Raw genomic sequence first — 13593 nt, 5'->3', positions numbered from 1 at the left:
AGACAAACAGTCCTTTTTGTCAATCTGATAGTTATAGACAAACAGTCTTTTTTGTTAATCTGATACTTATAGACAACAGCCCTATTTCACAATATGATAGTTATTTATAGACAAACAGTCCTTTTTGTCAATCTGATACTTATAGACAAACAGTCTTTTTTGTCAATCTGATACTTATAGACAAACAGTCCTATTTGTCAAGCTGATACTTATAGACAAACATTCTTTTTTGTCAATCTGATACTTATAGACAAACAGTCCTATTTGTCAATCTGATACTTATAGACAAACAGTCTTTTTTGTCAATCTGATACTTATAGACAAACAGTCCTATTTGTCAATCTGATACTTATAGACAAACAGTCCTATTTGTCAATCTGATAGTTATTTATAAACACGGTTTCACCCGCAGGAAATTTATAACCTGTATTATTGTCATATCATACGAGATCTCAAACTAGTAGCTGGCTCAAACTGGACATTAGTAACATAAAATCTATGTTTTGTTTCGTCTTTAAAACAGACGTGAACAATTCACAGCGCACAAACAATACAACAACAATACAAATTCATAGATACTTTTTTCTAGTAAATACATAGAAAACACCCAAACCGACACAAACAATTATACACAGGAATACAAATGTTGGCACCGTGCGAGGAATCGAACCTGCGACTATCGGAAATAAAGCGGTGTGCTAAACCGCTAGACCACCGAGACCGTCAATTATTTCGTTATTAATTTCATTATTCTTTATAGAAATGGAATTTTCTGACCGGGGCAGAAGTTCATGAAGTTCATGAAATTCATGATTCTTCTTCCTCTTACGATGTGGTTGTCTTTGGGATAAGAAATGTGAAGCAAATTATGATGAACTCTTACCATATCCATAGTCTTCGTAAATGATGCCCATATTAGTCCAATTGAGGTAGACGGCGAGGTCAATGAAAGCTTTGTCTATCAGCTCCCGAGACGGATACAGATTTACAGTATATGTATCTGTTTGATTGTGTGCTGAAAGTACAAGAAAATAATTATTAGTATTCGCTCTGGCCCTTCGTTGGATCCACCGTCTAATTCAAACAGGGATGGAAAATACGATAGCCCGAGATATGGTTCGAAATCTAACGGTGCCTTCAGGCAAAAGTCGTATTGCGTCAGGTCGGAGTTGGCCTTCACCCGCTCCATAATTCCTTTCTTTGGTTTGGAGTGCCATCTGCACTGGCCCCTTTTTTTTACCAGGGAGGTGTAAAGACCAGCTGCGACCATTAGAATAGTTACAAGCTTTCCATCAGGTGAATCGCCAGCTTTATAACCAAAAATATTTAAAATCGTAATCGTATGGAGTGCCATCTACACTCGCCCCCTATCGTCCGTTGAAGCTGTAAAGGCCAGTTGCCGCCAACAGCATTAGAGTAGTCCTAAAAAAGGACTCCAGCTGCTCTATAAGTCCTTCCTTTGGTTTGGAGTGCCATCTACACTCGCCCCCTATCGTCCGTTGAAGCTGTAAAGGCCAGTGCATTAGTCTGCTCCATAAGTCCTTCCTTTGGTTTGGGGTGCCATCTACACTCGCCCCCTATCGTCCGGTGAAGCTGTAAAGGCCAGTTGCCGCCAACAGCATTAGAGTAGTCCTAAAAAAGGACTCCAGCTGCTCTATAAGTCCTTCCTTTGGTTTGGAGTGCCATCTGCCCCTTATCGTCCGGTGAAGCCGTAAAGGCCAGCTGTGGCCAGTGGCCAACAGCATTAGAGTAGTCCGAAAAAAAGGACTTAAGCCGCTCCTTAAGTCCTTCCTTTGGTTTGTAGTGCCATCTACACTCGCCCCCTATCGTCCGGTAAAGCTGTAAAGGCCCGCTGCGGCTAACAGCATTATAGTAGTCCGAAAAAAAGGACTTTAGCCGCTCCATAAGTCGTTCCTTTGGTTTGGAGTGCCATCTAAACTCGCCCCCTATCGTCTGGTGAAGCTGTAAAGGCCAGCTAAGGCCAACAGCATAGAGTTGTTCGAAAAAAGGACTTAAGCCGCTCCACAAGTCCTTCCTTTGGTTTGGAGTGCCATTTGCACTTGCACGCTATCGTCCAGTAAAGCTGTAAAGGCCAGCTGCCGCCAACAATATTAGAGTAGTCCGAAAAACAGAACTTCGGCCACTCCATAAGTCCTTCCTTTGGTTTGGAGCCATCTGCACTCATCCCCTATAGTCCGTTGAAGCTGTAAAGGCCAGCTGCGGCCAACAGCATTAGAATAGTTAAAAAAAAGTAAATATAATATAATGGACGTGGAATAAAATAGAAACATCTATTCAAAAAAGCAACACACAAATTTCTTGCTCATTCTTCTTGTGATGAATCTGCATTCCGAATGAGTGGTAGAATCAAAATAGGACTATTCAAAAGTGCTTGTAATGAGTTTAATTGAATAAAGATTATTTCTATTTAAAGAAAATTACTCGTGAGCGTGTACCAAGAGTAAGGACTTGTCTGCTCTGATAACTATGACAGATTTATTACTCTTTTACGTTACCTTTATCATCGCACCGCTTGCCATCGACAGGGAATTCATCCCCACACGCTAGAACCCAAGTGGTCTTTGACAGAGATTTCAGAGGAGTTTTCTCCTGCGTACACTTGGATTGTGGAATGAACTACCTACCGAGGTTTTCTCACGAGACTACATCATGGGGTTTTCAAGAAGGGTATATTAAGGTTTCTTAAGGGTCGGCAATTCGCACGTGACACCTCTAGTGTCTCAGTCGTACATAGGGTACGGTAACCATTTACAGATGGTTATTATTATTACATGATTTATCAGATGGACCGTATGCTTGTTTACCACCATCTTAGTATAAAAAATGTACTTTGTCAAACTTGCTATTTCGCAGTTGTATTCACACAAAATCCTAAATATATAATGCTGAACAACATATATTTAAAATAGCAACACACAAGTTTCTCGCTCATTCTTCCTGTGATGAGACAGCTTTGTGACATCAAAATCGGTTCACCTACAAATAGATCTGAGGTAGCACCTCCTTTTTCTATATCCTTATGAATATTATAAATGTGAAAGTAGGGATATTCGTCACACTTTCACGCAAAAACTACTGAACCGATCTTCATGAAATTTTGTACACATGTTCTTGGAGGTATCAGAATGAACATAAGATATTTTTTTATTAAAAAAAAAACAAATATAAACAGAAAAAACAAAAAAATAAAATATCAGCATTTTGCTACTTCAGCGCCATCTAGCAGCCAAGAATAATGTTATGCGATCGAAGCCGCGGGTAAAAGCTAGTTTGAATATATACTCACTTGAATAATGGTCCGGAGCTACTTTAAAATGTGGTGTATGCAGAGCTGTACACAAAGCGCCGATTGTAGAGCTCAGCAGTGGACCAGCGCTGCTGAACAGAGCTACAGCTCCCGACTTTATCTGCAGACACGCTGTCAAATAAAAGGCATTTTTATATAATTAAAATGGCAAACAATACTGACGTCCCACCCGATCATCATCATCATCATCATCATCATCGCAGCCCGGAAGACGTCCACTGCTGGACATAGGCCTCCCCCGAAGATCTCCACGACGATCGGTCCTGCGCTTCTCGCATCTAATGCCTTCCAGCGATCTTGACCAGATCGTCGGTCCACCTTCCCACCTGATGGTAAGTGGTAATTGTCGCCTTATCATGTGACGTCCGTAGTATCCTTAATACGGTGCCAATCTGAAGTACGACGAGATCCGGTCTACATACACTATAATTTCACTGGCCATATCTCTCAATAAACTGTCTATAAATTTATGTTCTCCTGGTACTTTTAATGTAGTTTCGCTTCTTTGTCATTATAATGGTAAGCAAGCTCATCAGCTTGCTTGCCACTTACCATCAGGCGGACCATCGTCTGCCTGATGGTAAGTGGTAACGGTCACCTATACACATGAACAGCACTCTGGACTACATCATCACCTGTAGCACGTAGCATCCCTTAATACCTCGCCAGTCTGAAGGACTACAAGGTCTGGTCTACATACACTGTAATTTCACTGGCCATATCAACAAACTGCCTATAAACTCATGTACTCCTGGTACTTTTAATGTAGTTTTGCTTTTTTACTACTTTTTTTTTGTAATTGTAACAAACAAGCTTCCACCTGATGGTAAGTGGTAACCGTCGCCTATATACATGAACAGAACTACAGACATCACGTTATCATGTGACACCCGTAATACCACTCATGTTACCATTCCAGAGTACTAAGATGTCACGCCTCTTATCCTGTAATTTCACTGTCTAATCTGCACCCTACAACCGAAACATCTTACAAAGCAAGCTGCTTGGCTGAAATAGTGCTAAGTTTACCTATATGTCTGTATGTATGTTTATATGTTCATAATTTTAGACCACCTATAACACACGTGGACGTGTTCTAAATAACGATTCATCACTAAAAGATTACTAATGACGAGCGTGTATGGCAATAGTTGTTCATGCACGGGATTTTCATTTAATGTTAGACATAGACACCTATATAAATATACATTGTGAATATATTCAATTTCATACAAATTGAGGATCACTCAATTTTGAAAACCTTTTCATTCTATACATTGACTTAACTATCTGATGGCAATTTTAAGTAACTACGTGGTCGAGTGGTGGGCCGGGTTATTGGGCTCCCTAAAATATGGTCGAGCGCAGTGATGGCTGGCTCATCCGTCATACTCGTGAACGAGTGCTGCTTGTGGGAACTGGTCTGCTCTACTCACTACGACTGACTTACTCTAATTTCGTTGCTCAAGCAGTTGATTTTACATTTAACTAGTTACTCGCCCCGGCTCCGCACGGGTGTACATGTATTATATATATAAACCTTCCTCTTGAATCATTCTATCTATTTAAAAAAACCGCTTCAAAATCCGTTGCGTAGTTTTAAAGATTTAAGCATATATAGGGACGGACAGACAGCGACAGCGACTTTGTTTTATACTATGTAATGATGATATTTTCTATATTTAATTGAATTAGTGCTATTTGGCAGTTTGTATTCAGATACTTCAACTTGTTTAACCAGTTAGTTATATATTCAATATTTTTTCTATTTGTAAAGTTAACAATTGGCAAAATTAAACTTAAAAATGTAAAGTAACAATAAAATTATTTTAAAAGCAACACGCAAGTTTCTTGCTCGTTCTTCTTGTGATGAGACAGGTGACTTCCGAATGAGCGGTAGATTAAAAAAAATGTGATGACTATTCAAAAGTGCTTCAATTTAAGTTTATTTGAATCGAATGATTTTCTATTCTATTCTATTCTAAGGACAACTTTCAAATTCGAGTGTTCCTTGTACTTTTTTAAAAGTTATATAATACAATGTAGCAAAGAGGATGCATACACCTATAAATAGAAATTCCTAACGTCTTAAATACATAAAAAAATTGCATTCTGTGCTTCGTCTATTTGTTCATAAAAAAAAGGCCTACAAATTGAGAATATTATTTTTTTATAAAGTCTTTGTCCTAAGGCTGTCTGTAAGAGATTGCATTAGTGATAAAACCGTCTTTTGTACTTAGTTTTATATTTTATGTTTTTAATTTTATTCATATTCCTTTATATGTTGATGCAATAAAGTGTCATAAATGTTAACTATACATATAAATAAAATTGGAGTGTCTGTTTGTAATATTGAATTAACTATGTTTTACTACATGCATATGAATATAAATACGGTACATACACCTAAATAACATTTTTTACAATTTTTGTCTGTCTGTCCGTTTGTCTGTTTGTTCCGGCTGATCTCTGAAATGGCTTTACCGATTTTGACGGGACTTTTTTTGGCAGGTAGCTGATGTAATAAGGAGTAACTTAGGCTACTTTTATTTTAGAAAAATAAAGTTAAATTCCACGCGGACGTAGTCGCGGGTACAGCTAGTAAATAATATAATAATAGATCACTCCCTACAAACAGTTTCACGTTTGCCAAAAATCTCCATTCTCCAAACGTGGAAATAATTACACGAAAATCCGACAATTATGAAAAAAGGTAATAACTTATCAGCGTGACCACTTATTCTTCGACTTAAAACGGGACATCCGTTTATTAAGGTCCATTAACAGATAGTCAATAAAAAAACACTTTTTAAATTATCTATTCCATAAAAATTACGAATGAAAAAATATAACCGATAAATATAATTAATAATATAAATTTATTACATAACCTAATTGTATAACTAAGAACCTAAAATTAAAAAGCTTAAAAAGAATATATAATATGATGACTAAATTATAATATTTATAGTATTATTATATAAACATTAAAAAAGAATACGAGCTGAGTTTCTTGTCAGTTCTTCTCATCTCGATATCATTCCGAACTGAAGTGGATTTGACATATTATAAGAGTCTGTAATAGACCTACATGAATAAAGATATTTTGAATTTGAATTTGAATTATTTTATAGTATTATTAATTATAAATAATTAATAATACTAGTAATAAATTTAAATTGTAGCGCAGATTCATGTACTTTCATATTCATAATTAATATTTCTACAATATATAATCTATATTTATATTATCTATTCCGTCAAAAAAGAAGTTACGAATTAAAAAATTATATTGTTTTAAAATATAATTAAAAATTTTGTTTTACATTTATATTTATCGGATAAAAATAAAATGTTTAGTTATATTTATATACTGTGTTTCCGCGACTTCGTCCTCGTGGATTTCACTTCATTTTTCTAAAAAAAAGTAGCCTAAGTTACTCCTTATTACATAAGCTACCTGCCAAAAAAAAGTCCTGTCAAAATCGGTAAAGCCATTTCAGAGATTAGCCGGAACACACAGACAGAGAGACAGACAAAAATTGTAAATAATGTCATTTTGGTGCAGGTACTGTATTTATATTCATATGCATGTAGTAAAAAACAGTTAGTTCAGAGATTAGCCGGAACAAACAGACAGACAGACAGACAAAAATTGTAAATAATGTCATTTTGGTGCAGGTACTGTATTCATATTCATATGCATATAGTATAAAACAGTTAGTTCAATATTGCAAACAGACACTCCAATTTTATTTATATGTATAGATTTATCGGAGGAACAAATTTGCTTTTTTAAGAACATTTTAAGCAAGGATGACACTCTTGGCACGTTTTTTTATACTCACCTTAATCACCAACCACCCACAACCGGCTCGTCTACTCAAAATTAAACTTTTTAAAATTCCTAACAGTAGAACTCAGTTTATGGGTCTAACTCCTTTTCGTTTCGTGCTCAGCTATGGAATAATCTCCCTTTGGAGATCCAAAAAAGTCCATCTAGTGGTTCTTTTAAGAAAAAGTTAAAGTCATATTACCTTTCTACTGCTATGTGATTAGTGTCATCATTGTATATATATATCTTTGTAGTATTTATTGTTTGATTTAGTATATATTTATGTTTATCATTTTATCATTTTTTGTTTAGGTATTCAAGTACATATTATATATTAATTTTTTTTTTTATCTTTATGTAAATTGTATTAGTATCTGTATTTTGGACATTATATTTTTATGTTTAGTTTTAATTAATTTTGACATTTTCATAAAAAATATAATTTGCACATTTTAACCCACTCAACAGTTCCTATGCCACGCTCTATTGTTGTAATTAATATACTTACAAATGTATTTAAGTGCAATAAAGAATATTAAAAAATATTATCCCGTGTATCAAATGTATTTAAGTGCAATAAAGAATATTTAAAGTTTCGCACAATCACCGAAATCGGGACAATTTTGCGTCCCACAGTCCATTTCGGGGACACCGGTACTTATATTTATAAAACGGGACTGTCCCGTCCAAAACGGGACGTCTGGTCACATTATCAATAACGGATGGCAGGTCGAGCGCGGGAAACGCGATATGACGGTGCAATGGCGGCCGGAAGTGGCCGGATGGAGGGCCCTCGGCGATTTATTAAAGTCGAAATTTTCAAATTAAATCTTCATAAATTTCTTTTTGTTTATTTTATATAATACTTAATTATATTTGTATACATTTTGAAATATTTACAAGCGAGTTTGGATATTACAAACGAGTTTATATACAAGGCTAGCTGTACCCGTGACTTCGTCCGCGTGGAATTTACGTACTTTATTTTTCTAAAATAAAAGTAGCCTAAGTTACTCCTTATTACATCAGTTACCTGCCAATAAAAGTCACGTTTTGTTAAACTCCTCAAGAGCTTGGCCGATTTTTATGAAGCTTTTATGTGTATATTTATTATCAGACTTACTGAATACACATAAAAGCTTCATAAAAATCGGCCAAGCTCTTGAGGAGTCTGATCCACACCATATTTGTCTTTTTTTAAGTAACATTTTCACCATCGCACCGCTCGCCATCGACAGGGAATTCATTCCCACACGCTGGAACCTAAGTGGTCTCGGACAGTGCGGTTTCAGAGGAGCTTCCTCCCGCGTACACTTAGATTGTGGAATGAACTTCCTGCCGAGGTTTTCTCACGAGACTACAGCATGGGGTTTTTCAAGAAGGGTATATTAAGGTTTCTTAAGGGTCGGCAACGCGCACGTGACACCCCTGGTGCTTCAGGCGTCCATAGGCTACGGTAACCATTTACCATCAGATGGGCCGTATGCTTGTTTGCCACCATAGTAGTATAAAAAAAAAAACATTTATATTATTCGGCATTAAAAGTACATCCAACACATTTAATGGAATTAGGTATTATTTTGCGGAAGTCCATTTCACTACGCGATGAATTTATACTATTTTGTTTAATTCCGCTACAATTAACATGTGTGAGACTACGAATATTCGGTGTGGAAACTTGACCAGCGCTACGACCTTCTCCAGTGGCGATCAAATTCCGAAAGTTATTGAGTCTACACCCATATCGCGACATGTGTTTCGTATCTTAACGAGGCATAACATATGCTGCTGGTCACACATTCCCTAATAATATATCTGTATTTTTGTAATCATATACAATCTCATTCGAAAAGAGAATAAGCGACGAAATTCCTCTCAGTCCTGTTACTCGAAAGCTCGTTTGAAAACAGAATAAGAGCCAAGTTCTTGTCAGTTCTTCTAACTAAAAAGTACTCCTAGATTTGACAAATCATAAGAGTCTGTAATAGACCTACGAACAAGACTTGGTAAAACTTTTAAACAAGGCATTAGTATAAAAATTAAAATGTATAATAAACTACATATGCACATAAGAGAATTACCCCCAAAACAATTCAAAACAAAAATAAAATCTTTTTTTAAAAAACATCCTTTTTATAATATTAGCAAGTATTTAGACCTAAATATAATCATGTCGTAATTATGTTATTAGTTATTATTAATGTAATTTTATTTATTAATGTAATTGTAATTTGACGACCTCGGTGGTCTAGTGGTTTAGCACACTGCTTTACGTCCGATGGTCGCGGGTTCGATTCCTCGCACGGCACAAACATTTGTATTCATGAGTATGATTGTTTGTGTCGGTCTGGGTGTTTTCTATGTATTTAATTTGTATGTATTAATATGTATGTATTTACGAAAAAAAAATATCTATGTATTTGTATCAGTTGTCTAGTACCCATAACACAAGCTTTAGCTAGCTTAACTTGGGTCTAGATGGCGCTGTGTGATTTGTCCTGAGATTATTATTATTATTATTAATTGGATTGAATTCATATAAATATGAATTACTGTATGTTATGACTTGCCATATATGTAAAGAAGTTTTTTACATTGGTTTATAAACGAAATATGAATATGAATAAAAATTTGATTTAATTACCTTTTTTGTAGGTACTGAAGGAGTCCTTCACGGTAGTGTATTGTATATCATATATTAATGTACTGTTAGGCAGCAGATTCCTCTCCTTATTTATCCTGTATACTGCGTACTTGAAAGCCAGCTCTGCGCTGCCCCCCCGCGCCTCCTCCGTGAAGATAGCACCTGAGTATAAAAAAGTTGATGAAGAAAGAAAGAAAAAAAGAAAATTGTTTATTTGGTACATAGCATACTGAAAATAATTTTTAAATTTTAATTTACATTTTATCGGATTATATTAATTTTATAGTACCAAATAGGTCTCCGCTCAGTATATGTCGTGACGGGTGCCACGACGCTTTTATTCTGTGGATACCTTACTAATACCATAATATTACCATAGATAATAAATATATAATAATAATAAAACACATAGATCTAGGCGGATAACATAGAGTAAACATTTACGACATACTACCATATATGTATAAATAAACATCAAACATTTACTGAAACAAAATAAACATAAAGTTCTGGTGACACTAGTAGGCTGACACCTTGCATTACCCTGCACTTGGAGTGCACACACAGCACAGTTTTCTGAGTGAGGATGAGTATTTTTTTAAATTTATTTTTAAAAATCTGCACAATTAATATGTACATAGTAATCTGAATTAATAACCCAATGTACCATGTCAGGTTGATCTCCACGCGGTTCCATCTGTACACCATCGTAATAATCGTGAATTTGTCACGATGAGCTAACTGGCCTGACCTCATGTTCATCTTATCATCCTCCACTGGTGTCCCGCCAGCGTAAACCGTTAGCGCCGGCGGGTGCACCATTCCGTTATCATCCATTAAAAAAAATATGCACACATATAAATTGATTATTTACCACCATCTGCTTCTTCCTTATCCCATTTATTTGTGGTCGTCGTAATCCGTTTTTCTCTTCCATTCATCCCTGTTCGCAGTCATCTCGTTATTTATTCCCTTTCTCACCCTATCATCTTTCACACAGTCCATCCATTTCTTTTTCGGCCTTCCTCTACCCTTACAACCATCCACATTCATATACATTTACAATAATAATATTATATATGAACTCCCGACATTTTGATGCTGTTTCAAACGTCTTGGTCACTAGTCGATTGAAGATGGCAGTGGATATACATGAAGCAGAATGTTCCAGAAGTTATTCTCACCAATTTTAGTAACAAGCAATCATACACGAACGCACTTACGCAATATCTTCCCATATATCTGCTATTACAACATGAAGAATGTTCCAGAAATTACTCTCACTAATTTTAATGACCGGCAACAGTATTGAACATGATCATACTCCAACGTCAATAACGCAAAATCCACACATACTTTTGCTATAACAACACGAAGAATGTTCTAGAAGTTATTCTCACTAATTTGAAACACCGGCGAGAGGGCGTCGACAAAGTCGAATATGATCAAAAGCTAACGCCATTAAAGCAACATTTTTCCATACATCTACTATCACAACATAAAGAAAGTTCCAGAAATGACACAATTTTAATAACAGAGTTGATGATCAGACCATCGCCACTAAGCGACGTTTTCCCATACATCTACTATCACAACATAAAGAACGTTCCAGAAATTACTCTCACTAATTTGATTCTGCGAGTCGTCGACAAAGTCGAACATGATCAAAAGCCAACGCCATTAAAGCTATTTTTCCATACATCTACTATCACAACATAAAGAACGTTCCATTTATCTCACCAATTTGAATCGCCGACGATAGGGCGTCGACAAAGTCACACATGATCAAAAGCCAACGCCATTAAAGCAACATTTTTCCATAGATCTACTATGACAACATAAACATTCATATACTCTCAATAATTTTATATATCTGCGAGAGGGCGTCGACAAAGTCGAGCATGATCAAAAGCCAACGTCTTAAAGCAACATTTTTCCAAGATCTACTATGACAACATAAAGAACGTTCCAGAAATTACTCTCACCAATTTGAAACATCTGCGAGTCGACAAAGTCAATCATATCAAAAGCCAACGCCATTAAAGCAACATTTTTCCATATATCTACTATGACAACATAAAGAACGTTCCAGAAATTACTCTCACTAATTTGAAACATCTGCGAGCAACGTAAAGTCGAGCATGATCAAAAGCCAACGCCATTAAAGCAACATTTTTCCACATACTTTTGCTATAACAACACGAAGAATGTTCTAGAAGTTATTCTCACTAATTTGAAACACCGGCGAGAGGGCGTCGACAAAGTCGAATATGATCAAAAGCTAACGCCATTAAAGCAACATTTTTCCATACATCTACTATCACAACATAGAGAACGTTCCAGAAATTACTCTCACCAATTTGAATCACCGGCGAGAGGGCGTCGACAAAGTCGAATATGATCAAAAGCCAACGCCACTAAAGCAACATCTTCCCATACATCTACTATCACAACATAAAGAATGTTCCAGAAGTTTCTCTCACCAATTTTAATGACCGGCGAGAGGGCGGCGACAGCGTGGAGAATGATCAGAAGCCAAGGCCACCAACGCACCATCTTCCCACTTCATCACCACCCCGGCTGATCCACGTACATACCACGCAACCTGTCAACAATAGATCATCATCATCATCATTTCAGCCCGGAAGACGTACACTGTTAAACAAAGGCTTCCCCCAAAGATGACCACGACGGTCCTGCGCTGTATCCAACGCCTTCTAGCGATCTTGACCAGATCGTCGGTCCACAATAGATTTTTAATCAAAGATAGACCGTAAACAGTCGTCTACGTGTCTACCTCAGAATCACATGTTTCAAACGTCAAGCAGCTCAGCTTACTTTGTAAGTGTTTCGGTTGTAGAATGCAGATTGGGCAGTGAAATTACAGGATAAGAGGCATTCAGTTGGACTAAGACGTAGTCCAAATCAATGGCAACGAATTACATTAAAAAAGTAAAGAAAATCGCTTGAGAAGGCATGGAATTTTCTACGTGAAATAAATAAAAATTTACGACCTCGGTGGTCTAGCGGTCTAGTACACCGCTTTATGTCCGATGGTCGCGGGTTCGATTCCTCGCACGGCACAAACATTTGTATTCATGAGTATGATTGTTTGTATCGGTCTGGGTGTTTTCTATGTATAATATGTATTTACGAAAAAAAAAATTATCAATGTATTTGTATCAGTTATCTAGTACCCATAACACAAGCTTTAGCTAGCTTAACTTGGGTCTAGATGGCGCTGTGTGATTTGTCCTGAGATTATTATTACTATTATTATAAATTATGAATGAATGAGTATAGGAGAAATACGATTTCAGCTAGAAAGAACGTCTTTTATACATCTAACAGCCCAAAGTACAGCAAAGTAACTTCAAACTCACTCACCATTGCTTAGAAACGTCCAGTCACAATATGTAGTTTAGCTAATTTTTACATACTTTAGAGTATACATTAATTTTTCTCCTCCATCTTAGGTTTTACCTTCGCATTTAGCCAATATCAAAGTTAGGGAAAATGGAACTGAGCACATATAATTTTTTTTTGGTTCGGTTTTTCCCTTTTTAGGGAAAGGCAAAAGGATCACATATTTATTAAAAATCTATTTTATTAATTCAATACTTCCTCGTTTAAAATAGTCTTTCGGAGCGCTCCTGTCATTTCTTATGGTTAATAAATGTTTTATTTTCTAAATTTAAATGACCATAATATATTTTTTATTGGTGGCCAGTGTTATTGTACGTCTTACGACAATAGTAAGCGAACCGATAAACGGGAAATAAATGT

The 13593-nt window shown here is 36.2% G+C and overlaps 1 protein-coding gene across 1 annotated transcript in view; it reads right to left on the bottom strand.

Moving 5' to 3' along the window:
- Nucleotides 1-13388, bottom strand: part of LOC131850410 (glutamate receptor ionotropic, kainate 2) — a 36356-nt gene extending 22968 nt beyond the window's left edge. Inside the window, exons 1-5 of the mRNA XM_059200622.1 lie at nt 13195-13388; nt 12291-12412; nt 9808-9969; nt 3308-3439; nt 884-1015 (exon numbers count right to left, since the gene is read on the bottom strand). Coding sequence (XP_059056605.1) covers nt 884-1015; nt 3308-3439; nt 9808-9969; nt 12291-12363 — 499 coding nt within the window. The 5' untranslated portion in view covers nt 12364-12412; nt 13195-13388. The remainder of the gene's footprint in view (nt 1-883; nt 1016-3307; nt 3440-9807; nt 9970-12290; nt 12413-13194) is intronic.
- Between the last annotated feature and the right edge of the window lie 205 nt (nt 13389-13593).

Source organism: Achroia grisella, unplaced genomic scaffold (genome assembly GCF_030625045.1).
Source record: "Achroia grisella isolate CSIRO2021 unplaced genomic scaffold, CSIRO_AGI_Agris_v1 utg768, whole genome shotgun sequence".
Classification (NCBI taxonomy): domain Eukaryota; kingdom Metazoa; phylum Arthropoda; class Insecta; order Lepidoptera; family Pyralidae; genus Achroia; species Achroia grisella.
Note: the sequence above shows the minus strand (reverse complement) of the source record. Positions and strands in the feature narration are given on the sequence as shown.